The 24,224-nt window shown below is 40.9% G+C and overlaps 3 protein-coding genes across 3 annotated transcripts in view; all 3 read left to right on the top strand.

Moving 5' to 3' along the window:
• The window catches only part of fgd6 (FYVE, RhoGEF and PH domain containing 6), a 30,227-nt gene extending 26,930 nt beyond the window's left edge, over window positions 1-3,297 (top strand). The window contains exons 16-21 of the mRNA XM_060889605.1: window positions 371-514; window positions 601-709; window positions 804-898; window positions 1,240-1,368; window positions 1,471-1,619; window positions 2,122-3,297. Of these exons, the coding sequence (XP_060745588.1) occupies window positions 371-514; window positions 601-709; window positions 804-898; window positions 1,240-1,368; window positions 1,471-1,619; window positions 2,122-2,158 (663 nt within the window). The 3' untranslated portion in view covers window positions 2,159-3,297. The remainder of the gene's footprint in view (window positions 1-370; window positions 515-600; window positions 710-803; window positions 899-1,239; window positions 1,369-1,470; window positions 1,620-2,121) is intronic.
• Window positions 3,298-3,756: 459 nt separating this feature from the next.
• nr2c1 (nuclear receptor subfamily 2, group C, member 1) lies at window positions 3,757-16,659 on the top strand. The gene is made up of 14 exons (XM_060889558.1): window positions 3,757-3,883; window positions 5,105-5,315; window positions 5,417-5,647; window positions 5,906-5,984; window positions 6,409-6,588; window positions 7,036-7,183; window positions 7,676-7,772; window positions 10,683-10,867; window positions 10,955-11,096; window positions 11,375-11,496; window positions 11,816-11,955; window positions 12,437-12,574; window positions 12,785-12,890; window positions 15,561-16,659. The coding sequence occupies exons 2-14, from the start codon at window positions 5,262-5,264 to the stop codon at window positions 15,733-15,735; spliced, it is 1,797 nt and encodes a 598-aa protein (XP_060745541.1). The 5' UTR covers window positions 3,757-3,883; window positions 5,105-5,261; the 3' UTR covers window positions 15,736-16,659.
• A 350-nt stretch (window positions 16,660-17,009) lies between these two features.
• Window positions 17,010-22,555, top strand: ndufa12 (NADH:ubiquinone oxidoreductase subunit A12). The gene is made up of 4 exons (XM_060890084.1): window positions 17,010-17,144; window positions 20,141-20,223; window positions 20,406-20,493; window positions 22,316-22,555. Exons 1-4 carry the CDS (start codon window positions 17,056-17,058, stop codon window positions 22,494-22,496), a joined length of 441 nt encoding a protein of 146 aa, XP_060746067.1. The 5' UTR covers window positions 17,010-17,055; the 3' UTR covers window positions 22,497-22,555.
• Window positions 22,556-24,224: the final 1,669 nt, after the last annotated feature.

Here is a 24,224-nt window from a genome sequence, read left to right on the forward strand (position 1 = left end):
TCATCCGCAACTCGAGTAATTATTGTATTGCAATATTGTACATTGTATTTAAGCAGATAAGCGATTTAAGACTGAATAACTTGGCATACTTTGCGGTGAAAGTGGCTTTCCTATTGACTTTGTCCTATCAGTGTGGCTCACATGAAAAAAATAGTGACCACTGATGTACACTTTTCGAGCCCAGAAACCTCCTAGAAATCTCCACGCCTTTCTCATCCAGACCGATGGGAAATCTTCTTGTAGTGGCACATGACAAAGTGCTCCTTTAAGTCCAATCACTTAAAACTTGAATATGAAATGGGATGGCAGCATATTCCCCGTGTGCACCAGAGCTGCTTTCTATATTGTGTGTGTTTTGTTTTACATACAGTCTGAGGAAGTCCCTGCTGACGATTCTCCACTGGGATCTAAAGCTCCTATCTGGATCCCTGACCTCCGCACCACCATGTGTATGATCTGTACCTGCGAGTTCACTCTCACCTGGAGACGCCACCACTGCCGAGCCTGCGGAAAGGTCAGGGGACGACTTGGGTCTGGAACACAAATATGGAGACATAATCATTAACATTTATAACATGGCTTTGAAATTTTCTTGCGCAGGTCGTGTGCCAGGCGTGCTCGTCAAATAAATATTATTTGGAGTACCTGAAGAATCAGCTAGCACGAGTGTGCGATCAGTGTTACGTCAAACTACAGCAGAAAGATAAAGGTCTCAGCTTTCTCGAACGAGTTTAAAACCATTAATGCCGAAGGTGAAAGCCGTGTCTTGTCTTGACTGATCTTTGTGTTTGGTTATCTCACAGGAGAGCAGTCCGAGGTGGCTGTTTCACCCAGCGGCCGCAGCTCAGCCTTCTCCTTCTCTAGAAAACAAAAGAAGATTCCCTCAGCACTGAAAGAGGTTCTATTTCAGATATTCTAATTACAATTTCAAATTACTCTATGTTCATAGTGCTTGTGTGATTTTGGGATTTTTTTTTATAATTAATAAGGTATTTCTTTTGTATACGGTATCTTAAGATAGTTAGACTCTGGTGTCTGATTACCTCCTTCTGCACTCAGTGTATATTTGTGAGACATCAGTCCTAATTTCTAAATGGAGACCCGAAGCTATGGGACTTTCTCTAGAACTATAGAGCTACTACATTTACGGTGGCATTTTGGCTTCACGTGAGGCCTCACCGATACCTCACACGTCAGGAGGTTTAGGAGACATCATCTTGACACCATTTCCTCTGTCAGGTTTCTGCCAACACCGAGAATTCCTCTATGAGCGGCTACCTGCAGAGATCGAAAGCCTATAAGAAACCGTGGAAGCGGCTGTGGTTCGTCATCAAGAACAAAGTGCTTTACACGTATGCTGCTAGTGAGGTATACCACTCGTACTGGTGTAACGTTCTCTTTTTGCCAGGATGTGCCTCTCAGGATGTGTTTGAATACAAATGTTGCTGTTGTTTGTGTGTCTGTGCTCAGGATGTTGCAGCTCTGGAGAGCCAGCCACTGCTGGGCTTTTTCCTGAGGGAAGAGAAGTCTGGACCAGCAGAGAAGCTGCAGTTTAAACTCTACCACAAAAACATACTGTATTATATCTTCAGAGCAGATGATATTCCTACAGCTCAGAGGTACACACACACACACACACACACACACCTGCACACAGTATCAGTACTTTCCGAGCAAAATAACATCATATAAATCTTTAAATCCTGTGCACATTCACTGCTGAAGTTGGTCTGGGAAAAATGTTCATGTAAACACTGTTGAGATTTTTTTTTTCTTAAACTCTAACCATTTCCTGCCATTTTAACATTTTTTTCTGCTGCAATTAACATTTTTCTGTTTAAAAGGCCAGTTGTGTTAAATGGGAAAAGCTAAGAGAATATGAAAATAAAATTAGCTTCTGTTAGTGGGGAATTTCACTTTGTTCATTTTTCATCAAGCTTCAAGTCTGTTCATTGTAAATAGGTTTCTGTGTATGTTCTTGCCACGATTGTGTGGGTTTCTATTTTTTTTTATTATGCTGATCTGTAAAATTAAATATGTAAGCACACAATTGTCACGTTTATTGTCAGCTTTTATCTGTGTAATTTTTTAATTCTTCTTCTACTTTTTTTTTTATTTCAGGTGGATTGAGGCATTTCAGGAGGCCATGATTCTTTGACTAACGTGGATATAAGTAGTTTCTTAGAACTCTTTTTATTTTTCCAGCCTGCAGCAAGAAAGTAAGGAACTGTGCCTGTGCTCGAAAGACACCAATTAAAGTATTACAGTGTTAAAGCAAGTGTGGAACAAAAGATGCGATCTATCATCCAAAGGAGCGTGGCTTTCAGTTTTTCTCCTTTTATTCTGTTCTCAAAAGCAAAATCTAACTGGAAACCCCAGGACTGTCAGAAAGCCAATAGCGTTAATCTCCTGTTCCTCAGCTGGAGCTGGATTCTGCCTCACATTCTTTTTGTATGCGTGTGTCAAATGAATCAAACGGATATCTAAGTCAAGGGATTAACTGAGATTTTACATTAAAGATACCAGAAATTAGTCAGATTCTCTAACATTTAACAAGCTCTGCACACTGTCCAGACACCTGAAATGGCACTTGAACATCCAGTGTGAAGTTCTGGGAAAGTGAGGAAGCCTGTAAGTGTGGAGAGTGTGTCAGAAAGGTCACGTTTGATCACCCATCAAATGTGGACGGACATGCACAAGCAAGTGTGAATATTCAGTGCCTTGAGTTCTGCGTCGAAGAGTCTGCAATGGTGCATCATGGGAGATGTAGGATACCACTGTAAAAGCCAGTAGTCTTTTTTATTATTATTATTTTATTTTTAATTTTTTTTAGAAGCCTGAAACAGAAAGAAATCACACTTTTATTTTATGTTTAGCCTTTTTAAACAACTTTTTAGCTGTTTTGTATAGGACTGACAGTAAAAAATTCAACTATGATACTGGGAATAACTGGATGTATGTGTAAATATACTGTATATGGTAATATAATGCAGGTTTAATGCAGTTCTATTTATAACAATTCAAGATTGTCAGTCTCCTTAAATGAACTTAATGAATTTTGTAATTTAACAGTGTCAGGTTTTCAGCGAGCGAATAACTGCGTAATATCACTGAGTGATAACGAGCATAGCCTTGTAAGATGTCTTGTAGCACACTTTGAGAAAACACTGCACCTTGTGCCATTTTGTATATTAAAATGCTGGTGATTTAATTCTTTACTGGTTTACACTATCACACGATTTGTTTGGAAAAGGTTGGAAAAGGGTTATGCTAATAAAATCAGAGTCATTTTTGTGATCTTGTGATTTTTGTCATGTTCTTTCAGGTGTTATGATGTTGGAAAGAATCACAGCACTGAGCACTGAATGTTTTTAGGGGTAAAACTGCTGTTTTAATCACTCATCCCTAAGCTGATTGGTCAGGGTTTGCTTATTATTTGTATTTTTCTCCCTCAAAACCTACTTTTGATAGTTTTTTAACACTCAAATCAACCATTTAGGCACAACTGACACCACCACAAATGCACATTGTGTTCAGTGTGTCATGTAAACAGGTGTGAATTACAACAGTAACAAACATCAATTCTCTTGTTTATTCTGTCTTTAAACTAAAACTAAGTTAAGATACAAGGAAATCCGATCGTATTTAAGTTAACCATGAATATCTTGCAGCGTAATTTAATAATAAACATCATAAAAAAAAGCAATGGATTATTTTTTTGAGCACACTTCCTCGATGAACGCCTTCATTCCGCTGCGCAAGCGCAGTTGTATTTTTTAAAGCAAAAGGGTCGCGAACTCTGACCTCCCGGAGGCGAAGCGGTTTAGGAACAAAAATTGACAAAAAACGGTGGATTTTTGGTGATAAAATATCGTGTGACAAGGTAAGAGCAAGCGCTTTTAAAAGTAGACGTTCGGTTCCACGCGTAGAGTTTCTCTCAGTGGTGTAAAAGTGCGCCGTTATCATAGCTTTAGCTTTAGCATGTTAGCATGTCAACAACTTCACTCCGTTTCTTTTATTTCGCCTTTTCGTCTCATTACACTCGTCACGTCGTTACAGCACGAGGTTTAGTTCAGTCTGGTGAGGTTTGTAAAGCAGCTCGCGTTCGTTCCGGTGTAAATATTCACCGCTAACGCGTCTGTAGCATCTGTTAGCCGGTTAGCTTCGCTAAATTAGCTTCGGAGCTAACTCTGTGCGCGCGCGCATGCATCTGAAACGCAGGGTTTGTTCGATCGGTGCAGAAAGTGGGATATAAAACATAACGTAAGTCGTGTCACAGTGTACGTGCGGCGTGTGATTCACTACTCGGCGTGTGTTTAGTGCTCGTAGTGAAAAAGCAAGCGGCGCTGGGATTCCCTTATTAGCGTCCTTTAACCCTTCAATGTTGACCTTTCACCCAACAGGAAAAGCCCGTTATTTATCTTCCGTCTCACGTTTCTGATCAGTTTGTTTGTAGTCTTCTGTACACCCGGGTTCAGTCACTTTCAGCGTGTCAAATGAAATACAGTATTAAATTAAACATGTCAACTCTATGCTATGTTATGCTATGCTATGCTATGCTACATTTGCCTGCATGCTAATCAAGCTAAATTGGATAACAACAAAAATAAAATAAAAGGAAAACTATCTTTATTTATATATTTATATGTTTTTCGGGGGTGAATTTATCTATTTATTTATTTATTTATTTATTTATTATTGTTATTGAACACCACTAGGTACTTCTTCTGACTTTAACCCTGGTCTGTTATATCACACGTTACTTTCTTCACTGACATACAAACATTTCTGTGTTACATAGAGGTTTTATTTTTGTTTGTTTCTTTTTCCTGACTCGACTCATCAAATACAATTCATAGCCAGCAAGTCAGCAAATCTGTAACAAAACTGGTAGCTAACATAGTACATACTTTACACTGTATTATTCTGTTATTCAGATTTGGGCTAAGTGAGTTTATTTTAGTGCATTAGGTAAGATTTGTATTTTTGTATCTGTTTGTTTTTGCCTCCTCGTGCCCACCTCATTCCTGTCAATGTACATGAAGCTCTGCCTCCAAAATGATTGACAAGCTTCACTGATCCAGTAAAACTTGTCTTTGTTTAGGTTCTGCATTGTAAGAGCAAGACAGAGAGAGAGAGAGAGAGAGAGAGTGTGTGTGTGTGTGTGTGTGTGTGTGTGTGTGTGTGTGTGTGTGAGTGAGAGGAAGAAAGAGAGTGAGATGGGGAGTTGCATTTAAGCCCAAGTGGTGTGTGGGGTTATCATGGCAGGGGAAAGTCCCAGAATTCAGCTGGTGTCAGCAGATGGAGGTCTGCAGGTAATGGACTATACTCATATAATAATCATAATGTCATTTCTGCTCCATTTTCTGATTTTTACAAACGTGTGTGTGTGTGTGTGTGTGTGTGGGGGGGTCAGATCGTGACAGATCAGCAGCTGGGCCAGAAACTCCAGATAGTTACAGCGTACGATCAGGCGGGGGCCGGCAAGCAGCAGTTTATATTAGCCAATGTGGATTATCCCAATCAGGACAAACTCCTCCTAAAGCATGACAGCTCACCCGGGAAAGTCTTCCTGACTTCATCTGACGGATCAGCTGTCAATCAACTGCTCTTCACATCACCTGAGCTGGCAGGTCAGCAGATACAGGTAAGAAATATGTTTAGATAAAACACACAAAGACAAAGGGGTTGTTAGGAAAAAGTAGTATAGCATCCAGAGTTTTGCACATACCTCAATTACTTTTTTTTTTCTCAAATATAAATTAATAATGCATTAAGAAAAAAAATTTTACTTTTTAAAAATAGTTTGCCATAGAATTTTTTTTGAGTGACAGGGTGCATTAAGATTTGCAGACAGCTTTGCATACTATCTGTATTTCTATTTGTATGTGTTGTTTTACCACAGTTTGTCACTGAGGGAACAGAACAAAGCTCTGTTAAGCCCGTGGTCGAGTATTGTGTAGTGTGTGGAGACAAAGCTTCAGGTAAGTGAGTGCAATCTCACTCACACACACACACACACACACACACCTCCTGTCTGTGAGATTTCTGACAGATTTATGGAGAAAATTAATACATTAGAAAAATGTTGGGAATACTACTACACATCCGGTATAGTAGATGTCTCAGAGCATAGTTAAACTCTTATATCTTATTAGTCAGAAGGTGTGGGTTATTTTTGAGTAACAGCATGCCAAGGAAAGTTCCAGCTATAACATGAATGTTTAATATTAATAAACTTTTTTGTCTATTATTGTGCTTTTTTTCAAGTTTTCCAGCATGGGAATCATGGGAATTTTTAGCTTTCTGTTTGCTATGTATAATGCCAAGCTGTGATCGAGACATTTCAGTTTTAAGATTGAAGTCTGTGAGAGAGACCTTTAAGTTTTGTTTGTGTTTGTCCTAAAGGTCGTCACTATGGGGCAGTAAGCTGTGAAGGCTGTAAAGGCTTTTTCAAGCGAAGCATTCGCAAGAACCTTGTTTACACATGCCGCGGCTCAGGGGAGTGTGTGATCAATAAGCATCACCGCAACCGCTGCCAGTACTGCAGATTGCAGCGCTGCATGGCCCTCGGCATGAAACAGGACTGTACGTCTCTCACACACACACACACACACACACACACAGCAACATGAACACATCTTATTCACACACTGATTCTCTTATTGAGTGAGATTTTACCTTTACTGACTGTAAATGTGGGTTTACTGAGCTGTTTATTAGACACACAAATGTGACAAATGTCCACTGAGCAGATAATCTCTCAACTTCCTTTCATTGTAAAATGTTTTTTTTTTTTTTTTTTTTTTTTAAAATTACATGTGCATGGTGTAACAGTCATATTTAATTTCAATATAAAAAGATATATTCTCTTATTCTCTTATTGAAGGTTTTGAAAAATTGCTCCAACTGGAAAAATATTTTATGTAATATTCTAGACACTGTACAAGATCCCCTTAAAGAGATCGTTCTTTTTTTCTTTTCTTTTTTTATTTAAATGATTGAAATGCGCTTTGTCTTGCGTTCGTCCCTCAGCCGTGCAGTGCGAAAGGAAGCCAGTGGAGGTGACGAGGGAAAAGCCAGCCAACTGCGCCCCCTCCATCAAAAAGATCTACATCCGCAAGAATCTCTGCAGCCCCCTGGCCGCCATGCCCACCTTCGTAAACGAGAAAGAGACAGCCAGGTTTGTGCCTTCTGAGACTTTCACATGCATGTCTATGCCCTGCCTCTACAGGACAGTGTCGTATAAACCAATGACTAAGAAAAGCTCCTGTTTCGCTCCAGCAGGAAGAATAGTTAGAAGAAAGAACGGGGTTTTAAAGCGACTGTACACGATCATTTACGGCAACGTGCCCCTGAAACATATCTCGCATTACTTTATTTCTCAAGCAGAATTGTTTATTGTGTGTTTATCAACAAGTAGTATACTGTACAAGATTGTATTTATAGAAGTATTTTTCTTCCTTTTATACTTATAAGTCTTTGTTTATTTGATCAAATCAACCTTTTTATGTTGCACAATATAAACATTTGACTGACTATAAAATTCAAGCTTATAAACTCACAAACAACAAAAGAAAGCCGAACGTCACGTTAATAACGTCGAATGTATAGTAATACTGTTTTTTTATTTATTTATTATTTTAACAAACACATTTATATTTGCTCTGCACAGGTCAACTAGTGTGTTAAACTCCAACATGCTTCTGAACATCCAGCAATCTTTGTCTAAGTTAGACAACACAATCCTCATCCCCTCCTCTCCAGATCAGGTAATGCACATGCACACAGTTGTTGCAGTTATCAGAATATCTTTGCTAGTATTTGTTGTATAGACAAACAGGGGAAAAAATCTTTGGCATTTCCTGTGTGTGAGTGAGTGAGTGTGTGAGTGAGTGTGTGAGTGAGTGTGTGAGTGAGTGTGTGAGTGAGTGTGTGAGTGAGTGTGTGAGTGAGTGTGTGAGTGAGTGTGTGAGTGAGTGTGTGAGTGAGTGTGTGAGTGAGTGTGTGAGTGAGTGTGTGAGTGAGTGTGTGAGTGTGTGTGTGAGTGAGTGTGTGAGTGAGTGTGTGAGTGAGTGTGTGAGTGAGTGAGTGTGTGAGTGAGTGTGTGAGTGAGTGAGTGTGTGAGTGAGTGAGTGAGTGAGTGAGTGAGTGAGTGAGTGTGTGAGTGAGTGTGTGAGTGAGTGTGTGTGTGAGTGTGTGTGTGTGTGTGTGTGTGTGTGTGTGAGTGTGTGTGTGTGTGAGTGTGTGTGAGTGTGTGTGAGTGTGTGTGAGTGTGTGTGTGAGTGTGTGTGTGAGTGTGTGTGTGAGTGTGTGTGTGAGTGTGTGTGTGAGTGTGTGTGTGAGTGTGTGTGTGAGTGTGTGTGTGAGTGTGTGTGTGAGTGTGTGTGTGAGTGTGTGTGTGAGTGTGTGTGTGAGTGTGTGAGTGAGTGAGTGTGTGAGTGTGTGAGTGTGTGAGTGTGTGAGTGAGTGAGTGAGTGTGTGAGTGAGTGAGTGTGTGAGTGAGTGTGTGTGTGAGTGTGTGTGTGTGTGTGTGTGTGTGTGTGTGTGTGTGTGTGTGTGTGTGTGAGTGTGTGTGAGTGTGTGTGTGAGTGTGTGTGTGAGTGTGTGTGTGAGTGTGTGTGTGTGTGAGTGTGTGTGTGAGTGTGTGTGTGAGTGTGTGTGTGAGTGTGTGTGTGAGTGTGTGTGTGAGTGTGTGTGTGAGAGTGTGTGTGAGAGTGTGTGTGAGAGTGTGTGTGAGAGTTTTCTATTATAGAAGGATACCAGACTTAAAATTAAGAGGTTTTATATGTAGACAAAATCAAAAGCACATAAAAATGCTTAAGAAAGGATTAAGGGTCATTTCAGTTTCATCATAGCTGTTATTTTGTGGTACTTTCTCAACGCTATGTAAATGAAAAAAACGCCACTATACTCTGTATATACAAACCCTGGCAAAAAGTATGGAATCACTCCTCTCAGATGTTCATTCAAATGTTTAATTGTGTAGAAAAAAACAAGCACATATATGCCACAAAACAATTTTCACTCAACAATCCAAACTTCTGGCTGTATAAAACACTTAAAAAAAACAAAAAAAACAAAGAAAGACAACTGTAGTCAATTACAACTGTTTTTACAGATCAAACAGAGGAAAAAAATATGGAATCACACAAATCTGAGGAACATTATATGGAATCACCATGCACTTTGCATTTGTAAAACAAACACCTGTATCTGATGACAACTGCTAATTAGTCTGCAGTTAAAAAAGAGCGCTTGCACACATTAGTGATGTGTTGAACCAAGATGATTGACATGGCTCATGGCTCCAACACCAGAGATGTCAGTTGAAACAAAGGAGAGGATTATCAAACTTCTCGAAGAAGGTAAATCTTCACGGAATGTTGCAAAAGATGTCGGTTGTTCCCAGTCAGCTGTGTCTAAAATCTGGCCCAAGTACAAATCAAATGGAAAGGTTGTAAAAGGGAAGCGTACCGGTAGACCAAGAAAGACATCAAAGTGCCAAGACAGAAAACTTAAAGCAATATGCCTTGAAAACAGAAAATGCACAACAAAACAAATGAAGAACAAATGGGCAGAAAATGGAGTCAATGTCTGTGACCGGACTGTAAGAAATCGCCTAAAAGAACTGGGATTTACATACAGAAAAGCCAAACGAAAACCATCATTAACATCTAAACAGAAAAAAAACAAGGTTTCAGTGGGCTAAAGAAAGACAATCTTGGACTGTGGATGACTGGATGAGAGTTATATTTAGTGATGAATCACGAATCTGCATTGGGCAGGGTGATGATGCTGGAACTTTTGTTTGGTGCCGTTCCAATGAAATTTATAAAGACAACTGCCTGAAGAAAACATGCAAATTTCCACAATCATTAATGATATGGGGTTGTATGTCAGGTAAAGGTATGGGAGAGATGACAGTCATTACATCTTCTATAAATGCACAAGTTTATGTTGAGATTTTGGACACTTTTCTTATTCCATCAATTGAAAGGATGTTTGGTGATGGTAGCATCATTTTTCAGGACGATAATGCATCGTGCCATAGGGCAAAATCTGTGAAAACATTCCTACAGGAAAGACATATAATGTCAATGGCATGGCCTGCAAATAGTCCGGACCTCAATCCAATTGAAAATCTGTGGTGGAAATTAAAGAAAATTGTCCACGACAAGGCTCCAACCTGCAAAGCTGATCTGGCAACTGCAATAAGACAAAGCTGGAGACAGATTGATGAAGTTTACTGTTTGTCATTAGTTAAATCCATTCCTCAGAGAATTCAAGCTGTTATAAAAGCCAGAGGTGGTGCAACAAAGTACTAGTAGTGTTTTTATTTGGTGATTCCATATAATTTTCCTCAGATTTGTGTGATTCCATATTTTTCCATATTCCATATTTTCCTCTGTTTGATCTGTAAAAACAGTTGTAATTGACTACAGTTATCTTTCTTTGTTTTTTTTTTTTGTTTTTTTAAGTGTTTTATACAGCCAGAAGTTTGGATTGTTGAGTGAAAATTGTTTTGTGGCAATTTTTCGATTTTTTTCGAAATTTCGATCGAAATTGTTTTTTTTTTTTCTACACAATTAAACATTTGAATGAACATTTTCTGAGAGGGCTGATTTCATACTTTTTGCCAGGGGTTGTATTCAGAGTGAATATTTTGTACCCTCGTACAGAACGACGAATCTCAGGGCGATCTCAGCACGCTGGCTAACGTGGTCACATCTCTGGCCCACATGAGCAAGAGCCGCGAGGTTACGGACAGCAGCGCCGACCAATCAGGACTGGAGACCATGAGCACAGAGGGAGGCTCTGTGACCGACGTCCAACCGGACGAGCAGAATTCCAGCGAAATCACTCAGTAAGAGAACAGTGTCTTCCTCTGTATCCGATGGACAGAAAAGTGTGAGTGCAGTGTGGTGTTAGTAACGTGTGTCTATGTGTACAGAGCCTTTGACTCATTGGCCCGAGTTCTGCAGTCAGAGGATGGGAACAGTTATGCTATAGAGGGGAACGTTTCAGAGGAGCACAGCGCCACCATGCTGGAGCTGGAAGGACCCCTGCTTTCTGACATGCATGTGCCTTTTAAGGTCTGAGGTCACCATTCATCCCACTTTCTCTCCTATAACCCCAAACACAAAGCTGGAATTGGACCTGACACTGAGAGTTTGTTGTACATGTGGACATTTTTCAGGACATTTTTTCAGGAAAATGGCTCCAACCTGCTCATGTTACTTTAATGCTATAATAGATTGTATTTTTTAATTAGGTGTTTGGTAACATGAGACTGAAATGAATGATTTTGAAATTTAAAATAAAGCCTAATAGAAGTGTGTGTGTGTGTGTGTGTGTGTGTGTGTGTGTGTAGTTGATGATGCCCTTGCCTGTGCCGGAGTTTCTTAATTTGAACTACATCTGTGAGTCAGCGTCTCGCCTGCTGTTCCTTTCCATGCACTGGGCCCGTTCCATTCCTGCTTTCCAGGCTCTCGGGTGAGTGCGAGAGTGCGTGTGTGCGAGAGAGAGCACATGCGAGAGTGTGAAAAATAAAAAAATTTTAACAGCGTTTCAGGCTCATGGTACCTTAAGTCTGTAACCTAGTGAACCAGAGTTAATGTACTCAATGATAGAGACTTAAAAGCACTTTTGCACGTCTCTCTGAGAGTGTGTGTGTGTATTTGATCTCTTCCTTTGATTTTCTGAGAATTTTTTACCTCAATTTTATCCACTTTGTTTGCTCTCACTATTTCTGCCCCTAACATATTTCTTTCTCCCTCTCCCTCTCTCTCTCCCTCTCCCTCTCCCTCTGTAGGCCAGAGAACGGGATCACTCTGATAAAGGCGTGTTGGAATGAGCTGTTTGCTTTGGGCTTGGCTCAGTGTGCCCAGGTCATGAACGTGGAGATGATCCTCAGTGCCATAGTCAGTCACCTTCAGACCAGTCTGGAAGAAGGTAGAGGTCACATGACCGCATAGCATACAGTCACCAAGGCTCTTTCTTTAACTCCACACATTGTTCCATAGCGCAGTATTTGAACAGGCAGCTTTAAATAAAAAAAATAACTTTAAATGAATAACTTCTGTGGTCATTGGAGGGAATCAAGAAGCAGATACAAGCGAGTCAGCAATTTGAGGGAACTTTGGAGAAAACAAGAGCATACCATTTCATCAGAATAACATTGGATTAAAAAAAAAACATCTCCTTTTTTTGTGACTTAGATCAAGTCTATTCTTCTGAGCAGTGTATTAAAATAACAAACATTGTGTCAATAAAAGAATGAACATTCATTTTACAATCAATTATTAAAATGTGTTGAGCGAGTGACATCTTGTGTGGTCTTGATATTTCGCTCTGGAGAAAATCTGTATAACGATGGAGTGTGTGTGTGTGTGTGTGTGTGTGTGTGTGTGTGATGGTTTTTTGTACGTGTTAGAGAAACTCTCTGCAGAGAGAGTAAAGCAAGTGATGGAGCACATCTGGCGAATGCAGGAGTTTTGTAACAGCATGAATCGTGTGAGCCCTGATGCCTACGAGTACGCCTACCTCAAAGCCACCGTCCTCTTCAGCCCAGGTAATATAGCACTTCACGCTCAAGCTGTGACATTGTTTTTTAATGTGCTGACACTTTTTTATCCTGCTCACAATGCTCCACACTAACTCTATCAGTGAAAATGTAGGGGTGGGGCAGGGGGGTGGTCGGAGCTTGTAGAGTTATTATAATAGCCAGGATTGAACCAGGAGATGAAGAGCTGATTGATTGTGTGTTTGTGTCGTGTGGTAGATTATGCTGGAGTGGACAGCAGTCTACAGATCGAGCGCTTCCAGGAGAAAGCTTACATGGAGCTGCAGGACTACGTCAGCAGGGTTTACCCAGAAGACACTTATCGGTAACTGTCACCTTTTGTACTCAGACAGGGTCTCGCTTTCGTATACACCCACAATTGAACCATTAAACATTTTGTAGTATTACAGCCAGAAACTGAAATGGAATCATACGTCATGAATGTATACAGATTAGCTGGTGGGATGACAAATCTAAAAATGTACAGCTTTATTTAGATTAGTTCTGTAGCGAGCTGTCATCAGAAGTCACATAATCAGTTGAATGGAGTCGACCCAGTGTGCGATTAACGTTCAGTGATTCAGAGAGTCTGAGATCATGTAGACAGAAGAGCTGTCTGAGCAAGTACAGACAAAGCTGTGGAACAGCACCGGTCTGAGTATGGTCATTTAAATTAAATATTGAAACATCCCATAGAGTATCATTTAACCCAGTAATAAAGACTGGGTAGAGTGAATATGTCACAGCTTTGACTCAAGTTTATCATCCACTAAATGTCAGTAAGCAGGTAAACAGGCATTAGTTAGAGAAGCAGAGACTCTGAACAGAAGTACGGCTCCGTTTTGGAGTTTGCTAAAAGGAATGTGGACCAAGATTCTCAGTCTGATCTTTTTGGCCTTGGAACAAACACTGTGTTTAGCAAAAACCCAACATCTCCATGAGAGCATCATCCTCACACTGAAGCAGGAGGTTGATAACATCGTGTTGTGGTGATGTTTTGGTTTTTTATCAGACTGGGAAACTGGTCAGGACTGAGGGCACGATATGTGGTGCAAAAAACTGATGTTTATTAACGGTCCGGTCTCCGTCCATGCTGATAGAGACATAATTCCAAATGACTTTCAGCTGGTGAAAACGGGTGAATACTGTACTTATGCAACCAAAAAAGTATGTTTCAACTGACCTTTGTGTCACAACAATAATAATAATAAAAGCAGTTTGTGACTTTACATTTACATTTACATTTACAGCATTTGGCAGACGCCCTTATCCAGAGCGACGTACATAAGTGCTTAAATCTCTAACATTGAATACATTAATGCTGGATCACTAAGTTACATACTTAAGATACCATGAGTTTAAAACATTTGTTCAAAGTTACAATGAAAGTGTCAAAGGTGTGTTTTTTTTTTTTTTAAAAAATGCAAAAGATAATGAAAGAAGTGCTAGTTGAAGTGTTTCCTGAATAAGTAGGTCTTCAACCGCCGCTTGAAAATAGCCAGTGACTCAGCTGTCCGGACCTCTAGGGGAAGTTCGTTCCACCACCTTGGTGCCAGTACAGAGAAGAGTCTTGTAGTATACTTGCCTCTTACCCTGAGAGATGGTGGAACCAGTCGAGCAGTGCTGGTAGATCGGAGGGTGCGGGGTGCAGTGCGAGGAGTGATGAGGGCTTTGAGGTAAGAGGGAGCTGGTCCATTTTTGGCTTTGTAGGCCAGCATCAGTGTTTTGAATCTGATGCGTGCAGCTACCGGAAGCCAGTGGAGGGATCGCAGCAGCGGGGTGGTATGAGAGAACTTTGGCAGGTTGAAAACAAGCCGGGCAGCTGCATTTTGGATCATTTGCAGAGGACGGATTGCGTTCATATGTAGACCTGCCAGCAGTGCATTGCAGTAATCCAGTCTAGAAATGACAAGAGACTGAACAAGTACCTGAGCAGCCTGTGAGGACAAAAATGGTCGAATCCTTCTAATGTTGTAGAGAAGAAACCGACATGAGCGAGTCACATTAGCAACATGAGAGGAAAAGGACAGTTGATTGTCCATGGTTACCCCAAGGTTGCGAGCTGTGGCTGACGGGGAGATCAGATCGTTGTGTAAGGATATAGCAAGATCATGACCTGGGGATGAATCACCTGGGATGAAGAGCAGCTCAGTTTTGCTAGGATTAAGCTTTAACTGATGAGCAGTCATCCATGATGAAATTTCTGCCAGACATGCAGAGATCCGGTCAGAAGCTGTGGCATCTGCGGGTGGGAAAGAGAAGATAAGTTGTGTATCATCAGCATAGCAGTGGTAAGAGAACCCATGTGAGGAAATAACTTCACCAAGAGAGTGAGTATACAGGGAGAAAAGAAGAGGACCAAGTACTGAGCCTTGTGGGACGCCAGTGGACAGTCTGCGTGGAGCAGATGTCACTCCCCTCCATGTTACCTGATATGAGCGTCCTTCCAGGTAGGAAGCGAACCATTCCCAAGCTGATCCGCATATCCCAAGACTCCTGAGGGTGGCTAAGAGAGTCTTATGGTTGACCGTATCAAACGCTGCTGAAAGGTCAAGGAGGATAAGGACGGATGAGAGATTGGCTGATCTAGCAGCATGTAGTTTCTCAGAGACATCTAAAAGGGCTGTCTCTGTGGAATGAGCTGCTTTAAAGCCAGACTGGTTGGGGTCTTGGAGGTTGTTCTGTGAGAGATAGACAGACAGTTGATTAAAGACAATGCGTTCAAGAATTTTTGAAAGAAACGAGAGAAGTGATACCGGTCTGACTTCAAACGTAATATACTTTGTAAATCAAATGATAAAGATCCTTGTTAAAAACATACAAAAATATACAAAGATGCAAGGGGTGAATATTTATGCAGAACATGATTTCAATATTCCTTTTTACATAAATTGTGTTGAATGCGGGTCTAAGATAATCATTTAAGTGTCTTCTACCATAACACCCCTCTCTCTCTCTCTCTCTCTCACTCTCTCTCTCTCTCTCTCTCTCTCAGTCTGTCAAAGTTGCTGCTTCGCTTGCCTGCTCTGCGTCTGATGAGTGCTGCTGTGACCGAGGAGCTCTTCTTCGCCAGCCTCATTGGGAATGTCCAAATCGACAGCATTATTCCCTACATCCTCAAAATGGACTCCACCGACTACAACAGCCAATCAGCCGGCACCACAGAGTGACTCGTTCCCCATCTGCAAAAACACTCCAATCAGCCTCAGGGCAACAGTGCCTGCTGACAAACTGCACCATCATCTCACTGCCCTAAAAGTGACCTTTTGACTCTGAAGAAGCAACCAATAAGACATGGCCTTTTGACTGCGCATGGAGATTGAAGGTCAATGTGTTACTAGCTGGTGCATGATCCCGGAGTGCTCGATTTTTCAAAGGTTCACTTAAAGGATGTGGCTAAAAATGTATGAACTGTGAAAGGACATAACTGAAGCTTTATCTTGCTGTATTTACCTGAATTGTGTATATAAATGTAATAAATGTCACTCTTATACGGAGATAATTACACTCTTCCTATTATTGCAGTATATTATCACACTAAAATATAAAACCCCCCATGTATGTTTTAGAAATGATCTAAGATCTTGTGCCTAAAACAGTGGCACTGTGCTGCTATTAATGAAACATGCCTTGCTGAATCTACAACAAAAAAGTGTTTTCTTCCTCTCCTCCACAGCAACTTAGTAGCATTTTCATTTTTTTTATTTATATAAAAGCAACACATCATGATTTTAACCATTTATAATTACATTTAATGTTGTGGAATGTCCATGATATAATTTTCTGTTTATTATTATTATTATTATTATTATTATTATTATTATTATTATTATTATTATTATTATTATTACAGCATCTCTAAACTGGTATTCCCTCTCCAACCACTCCTTTACTTTACCTCTTGATGTTAGAGTCTCTTGGAGGAATATTCCTACTGGAAAATGCTCAGTGCTAACACAAGACTCCTGCTATAAATGTTAAATAACCATCTAATTACAGAAAACTTCACCCCATCAACAGGTATGCACTTCTTTATGAAATACGTTGTTACTGTAGAAACGATCATCTAATAAAAGAGGTACATTGATTAAAAACTTGTGATTTTGCCTTTTAGTCTGAACCATATTCAGAGCTGCTCTTACAGAGAATTAATCAACATCTGACCAGATTCAGGAGTTTATGGATGTGATGTGATGTAATATAAATAGTAATACATGTTATTAGTATCAACCAGTTGTTATGTTTTTACTCTATATCATTATAGCCTGCACTTTAATATTAGTTAACAGGCAAATTAAACGTGGTTGAAAGATACCCACACGATTACACCTGTTTTTAGGTGCTAATAAAAACACTGAATAGTACAGCTGAGAGGTTGTTTTGGTGAGTGACAGTAGATTGGTTCTTAGTAGCCAATCACAGTGCAGTAAGCGGGATAGTATAAGCCAATCAGAGCGCAGTAGGCGGTGCTTGTCAGTAGTTTGTCTATTATGGCTGAGTATGTTCACTTAGTCCGGAGAGCCGTTAGCCAAGTCACCGGTCACGGTGGGGTTAAGGGCCTTTTCCTGCAATTTTTCAGGTCGGTATGAGAACAGCAGCGTGCTCTGAATACGTGAAGAAGAAACTGGAGATTTAGAGTCACAAAATAAGTAAAATAAACCAGTAAACTGTAATGACCTCTGTGATTAGCTTAGCTTAGCTTAGCATAGCTGCTAGTTAGCTACGTGCTAAATAGGTAACAAGTCTTCATTAGTCCTTGGTGTGTTTACATAAGATAAGTTTGCTAGTGAGTAGTGATTATAGGGTGTTTGTATTTTAATTTGTGGGTTAAATAAAACTACACATCCACATGTTAAGATGGGAAATGGTTAGATTTGTAAACACAGCTGATTTAGTATTATTACTGTGCTATTAGCCAGTGATGCTGATACAGGGTTGTCAAGTGTCACACATTGAGAGTGACAGTCACGCTCTCCAGCCACACATCGTATTTCTCACGCAGAAAAACTTTTTGACTATTTATCATATATTTAATAAGCCGCAGAGCCTAAAATGTATCAGTCCGCACCGCTGTCTCTATGGAACCGGGCAGGAATCAAGCGCGTCTCAGTTCTTAGTTGAGCCTGACACTTATCAACAACCAATGGAAAAAAAAAAACATTCATTAGAGAGGTTATTTTTGATGGTCGGTTTGAACAAAACCTCAACACGAAACAGCTTGTCTCTGGACGGGACATTGTCCTCAATCATGACCCTAAAAATGTCTGGGCTTGAGCCGAGCTGTTTTAAATGGGAGCAACATTACAAATGATACTTTGAAATATGAAATACTTTGTATTTGATTAAATTGCAGTCAGTGATCTGTTTTGTTTTGTTTTGTTTGTTTGTTTGTTTGTTTGTTTGTTTTGGGGGGAGGGGGGTGTCACGCTTGGCTGTCTTCAAAACTTGAGAGCCCTGCTGATATTAATCTAAACTCTATACACATCAGTGTCATGCATGTACTGTATGAGCTTGTTGGTTGCTTCTGTAATACGTTCCACTCTTCTGTGAAGGCTTAACACTAGATGTTGGAGTGTGTGTCTGTGGGGATTAGTGATCATTCAGCTACAGGAGCATTAGTGAGATCAGACACTGGTGTTGGAGTGCGTCTGTAGGGATTAGTGATCATTCAGCTACAAGAGCATTAGTGAGATCAGACACTGATGTAGGAGTGTGTCTGTGGGGATTAGTGATCATTCAGCTACAGGAGCATTAGTGAGATCAGACACTGATGTTGGAGTGTGTCTGTGGGGATTAGTGATCATTCAGCTACAGGAGCATTAGTGAGATCAGACACTGATGTTGGAGTGCGTCTGTAGGGATTAGTGATCATTCAGCTACAGGAGCATTAGTGAGATCAGACACTGATGTTGGAGTGTGTCTGTGGGGATTAGTGATCATTCAGCTACAGGAGCATTAGTGAGATCAGACACTGATGTTGGAGTGTGTCTGTGGGGATTAGTGATCATTCAGCTACAGGAGCATTAGTGAGATCAGACACTGATGTTGGAGTGTGTCTGTGGGGATTAGTGATCATTCAGCTACAGGAGCATTAGTGAGATCAGACACTGGTGTTGGAGTGCGTCTGTGGGGATTAGTGATCATTCAGCTACAGGAGCATTAGTGAGATCAGACACTGATGTTGGAGTGTGTCTGTGGGATTAGTGATCATTCAGCTACAAGAGCATTAGTGAGATCAGACACTGATGTTGGAGTGTGTCTGTGGGGATTAGTGATCATTCAGCTACAGGAGCATTAGTGAGATCAGACACTGATGTTGGAGTGTGTCTGTGGGGATTAGTGATCATTCAGCTACAAGAGCATTAGTGAGATCTGACACTGATGTAGGAGTGTGTCTGTGGGGATTAGTGATCATTCAGCTACAGGAGCATTAGTGAGATCAGACACTGATGTTGGAGTGTGTCTGTGGGGATTAGTGATCATTCAGCTACAGGAGCATTAGTGAGATCAGACACTCATGTAGTAGTGTGTCTGTGGGGATTAGTGATCATTCAGCTACAAGAGCATTAGTGAGATCTGACACTGATGTAGGAGTGTGTCTGTGGGGATTAGTGATCATTCAGCTACAGGAACATTAGTGAGATCAGACACTGATGTTTGAGTGTGTCTGTGGGGATTAGTGATCATTCAGCTACAGGAGCATTAGTGAGATCAGACACTCATGTAGTAGTGTGTCTGTGGGGATTAGTGATCATTCAGCTACATAAATGATGATGGAGTGTGCCTGTGGGGATTAGTGATCATTTAGCTACAATTAGTGATCATTTAGCTACAAGAGCATTAGTGAGATCAGACACTGATGCTGTAAGAGTGAGACGGTCTGGGGTTCAGTCAATGTTCCAGTTCATCCCAAATGTGTTTAGTGAGTCAGGGGCTCTGTGCAGGACACTGGAGTTCTTCCAGTCAAACCGTAACACGTTATGTCTTCATAGACTGAACAGTTTTTCTAAAACAGGAAAGGGTCTCCCTCAAATTGCCACAAAGATGGAATCATACAGATGTTTTAAATGTGTACATATGCTTTATCATTAACATTAATCATGGGAAGGAAGGAGCCCAAACCCTGCCAAACATCCCATTATCCCTCCTTTACCAGACAGTACAGCTGGCATAATTCAGTTCAAGATAAAACTCCCTCAATAATGCGTTCCAGCATTCACATGGGATCGTTTGTCCATACACTTTACACACAACTCTCCAGCTGATGCTTAGCATTGTGCACAGTGGCTTGTGTGCAGCTGCTTGTGCATGAAAAACCCGTTTCATGAAACCGATCTTGTGCTGAGGCAGAAACTCTCATGAGTGATACTACAGCGGCTGGTACAAATAACTCTGCACCTTTCTTTTTCTGTGTCTGTGTGGCCTGATGTGGTCATGGTTGAGGTGTTGTCGCTCTGATACACTTGCATTTCTCTGTAATAGCGCTTACAATTAGATATTATGAATTAGCTCCCTAGGTTGTGAATCAATGACTTTATTCTGTACTGTACTTTTTTTCTTTTCTTTTTTTAACAGGGTAAATGATGTAAAGACGGGGACTCTGATCGGCACCGACAAATACGGCAACAGGTACTATGAGGACAAGATGTATTTCTTCGGTAAGTTCTGAAGAGCTTTCTAGGGCTGTGCATAAGAATCTCTGAACTTAAACAAAAAAGAAATCCTGGAGAGAACAAAGGTAGATTGTGTTGATGTTCCGTATTTTCTGAATCTGCATTTGGTCTAAATAGAATTCAATACAGAGTACTAACCACCGCTTCCTTTGATGTCTCTCCTGCAGGCCGTCACCGATGGGTCGTCTACACCACGGAGATGAACGGCAAGAGGACACTGTGGGACGTTGACGGCAGCATGGTGCCTGCAGAATGGTAACAAATCTCACCATCTGCTTTGTGTTACATGCTGCACATTGTGTTTTTATGATGTCAGTTGTAGCTGAGTAAGGAATCACTCGAAGGACTGTGTGCTTATACGTGAAGTGTGATGCAGTACAGAGTGCTTAACAACTTTAAAGTGGATTATTTGTTGTTCTGCTCAATAGCACAGTGATTAAGCAATGATTAACTTGTCTGTTAAACATTGTATATCCTGTTATCACCTGCTATATGAATGATAAACAGTCATTCTCTCACCTGCATATCTCTCTCTCTCTCGCTCTCTCGCTCTCTCTCTCTCTCTCTCTCTCTCTCTCTCTCTCTCTCTCTCTCTCTCTCTCTCTCTCTCTCTCTCTCTCCCTTTCGGTTTGTCTGTCTGTCTGTCTGTCTGTCTGTCTCTCATCCTTTGTCTTTGTCTGTCTGTCTGTCTCTCTCTCGCTCTCTCTCTCTCCCTTTCGGTTTGTCTGTCTGTCTGTCTCTCTCCCTTTCGGTTTGTCTGTCTGTCTGTCTCTCATTCTCTCTCTCTCTCTCTCTCTCTCTCTCTCTCTCTCTCTCTCTCTCTCTGTCTATCTCTCTCTCTGTCTTTGTCTGTCTGTCTCTCTCCCTTTCGGTCTGTCTGGCTGTCTGTCTGTCTCTCAGTCTCTGTCTTTGTCTGTCTGTCTGTCTGTCTGTCTCTCTCTGTCTGTCTGTCTGTCTGTCTGTCTCTCTCCCTTTCGGTCTGTCTGGCTGTCTCTCTCTCTGTCTCTGTCTGTCTGTCTCTCTCCCTTTCGGTCTGTCTGGCTGTCTGTCTGTCTCTCATTCTCTGTCTTTGTCTGTCTGTCTGTCTGTCTCTCTCTGTCTGTCTGTCTGTCTGTCTGTCTCTCTCTCTCCCTTTCGGTCTGTCTGGCTGTCTCTCTCTCTGTCTCTGTCTGTCTGTCTCTCTCCCTTTCGGTCTGTCTGGCTGTCTGTCTGTGTCTCATTCTCTGTCTTTGTCTGTCTGTCTGTCTGTCTCTCTCTGTCTCTGTCTGTCTGTCTCTCTCCCTTTCGGTCTCTCTCTCTCTCTCTCTCTCTCTCTCTCTCTCTCTCTCTCTCTCTCTCTCTCTCTCTCTCGCCCTCCCTCCCCCTATCTCTGCCTGTCTCTCTGTCTGCTTGTCTTCCCCTCACTCTTAAAAAAAATGCAGCTTGTCAAAGTAACTGCCAAGTAAAACCCTTCTGTTCTGAACACTTTCTCATGCTGAGACATTTTGCAAAGCATCTTGACTGTTACAAAGTGCTGAGACTGTTTCTGTAAAATTGAAATATTTCCTAAAAACTACATGAACAATAATGCATCAGTCTTAGATGATGTCATGCCTGCACCATAGACCTCTTTAACTATGAGCTGTTGCTATAGAAAAAAATTATACCAAATATATATACAGTATATATCCACCCCCACCACCCATGTGACCAAACCTGGAAATACAATACATCACTATACAAAATTCACTACAGGAGCACATTGTGAGCTTCAGCAAATCATTTTCTTTTTTCTTTTTCCCCTGAAATATGCATAGAGGGAAAATCAAATCAGATCGAACTGAAAATAATCCCAAAGTACTGATTTCCCTCTGGTGCAAATTGGGACAGAGTTGCATGTTTGGTTTCAATTAATAAAAAAGTAAGAAGCTGATAAAAGTTCTGTTTTGAGCATCGCCTGGTTCAGTAGCTGTCGCTATGACAACAGTGGCATCGGGCTTGATTTGGATAAGAAAGTGAGAAACGGCCCAAATTTCTGGACTGTTGTTTGGGGCGTGAGAATTTATTCTGACTCATCGCTGTTTAATGAATTTCTCAGGCACCGCTGGCTGCACTGTATGACTGAGGATCCTCCCACCACACATCCTCCAGAGCCTAAGAAGTTTCTGGCAGAAATCCATCAGATCAACGTGAGCGGATCGTCCGCGTGCTACGTCCCGTATTCCACCACTCCTAAGAAAATCCATGAGTGGGTACCGCCTAAAGTTGGACAGCAGTGAAGTTGTGTAAATTATAGCTGGGATTTATATGTGTAAATGATTAAATCTACAAAACCTCATTTTTGTGTGTGTCTGTTTCAACCTCATTCAAATGAACACTCTTCCCTTCTGCGATTTATATAGATTAGATATTTTTTAATCACAAAGTTTTGTTTTTATTTCTTTTAACTGGAGTAGCTGAGAGTTGCTGAGCTTTCGTTTTACTGTTACTGTAATTTCTGAAGAACCTCAGCTACACTGAAGATTTTATTTAAACCTTTTTATTTTTAAAACGCTAGGATTTTTAAGTATGGTTAAAAAATTTTATGGTTAAGGTGCTGGATGGCCCATCGGAAGGTGGTGAGTTCGATTCCCACGTCCACCCGTCTGCCATTGTGTGGCCCCTGAGCAAGGCCCTTAACTCTCAAAATGTATAAAACGAGATAAAATGTAAGTCACTCTGTATAAGAGAATCTGCTAAATGCTGGAAATGAAAAATTATTTTGGTCGTTTTCATTAATACAGAACATTTTTAAGCAGAGCCGATCGGCCCTATACGCTCACTACGCAAGTTGCGTAGGGCCCCGCAAATTACGCAAGGCCCTGCCTCATTTTACAGCGCGTATTAATATTTACTGTGTAGATGACAATATAAAGCGGAGCTATCCATCTGGCCATGAAAAGAGAAAAAGAAACAAAATGAGAGTGAAATGCAAGAACTCTTCAAGTTTGATGTCAGCAAGAGCAACTAACAGTAAAGTTGACGAGATTCTGTCTCTAATCTAATCTGTTCTATCTGACTAGCTAAATTAGCTGTGCAGTGCTGTCAATGCATCTCTTGGCCAGCCTATCGCACAACATTTTTTTGCGTGAATAAAAGCCCAAGGGCAACGGTGTTTATAAACGGCAGCTCGATAACGGCACCGCGCGTGAACATGCGTTCATGTGCGAGTGCAACCATGCACGAAATAACACGCGCGCTTTCCAACAGCTACATCTGTGTTGGGACCAGTACAAAAGGTAACGTGATAGCGCTCCTAAATGACAATGTTTATAGTCTCTCAATCAAGGTTACAACATAGTTAATGCAATATGGAAACCAATGTATTCGCTTTGGAATGAGCATAATGCCAGGTCAATATGAATGCACATCCCTCAGTAAATTATAAGGTAGGAGGGCCCCTTAGTAGAATTTTGCTTAGGGCCCCAGGGAGGTCAGGATCTGTTCTGTTTTTAAGTTTGGTTTATCTATATAGACTTCTCTCTTTAATTCAGACCAGGGCTTTTAGTTAGGTTTCAATCCAGACACTGAGAGGATCATGTCAAAACACTGAACTTATGTCTCTAACTATTTCTGGGTTCATGTGGTAAACCCTTCCTTCTGAAAGCTCTGTCTATAGCCATGTCTGAACCTCCTGGTAGAGGCAACCAGATTTTGAGCAGAGATATCCTGGTAATTGGTGTTTGGTAAATAAAATGATTTACAACATGTTCTGAATGTCGACTCAAAATATCACTTATTGTATGTTATTCTAAAGTTGACGATCATTCTGACGGTTACTGTGTGTATCCTCCAAAAAAAAAAAAAAATCCCCATTTGCTGTTTCAACGATGTTGGTGTAGAACGCTGGTCCAAAACGTTCATCAGATTTTCAGGTAGGTTGAGATCTGACCCATGACTGTATGATTTCCATAATCATATAATTTTTCAGTAAAGGAGAAACGTATGACGGTGATTAATTTGCAGAG

This window comes from Tachysurus vachellii, chromosome 16 (genome assembly GCF_030014155.1).
Source record: "Tachysurus vachellii isolate PV-2020 chromosome 16, HZAU_Pvac_v1, whole genome shotgun sequence".
NCBI lineage: Eukaryota > Metazoa > Chordata > Actinopteri > Siluriformes > Bagridae > Tachysurus > Tachysurus vachellii.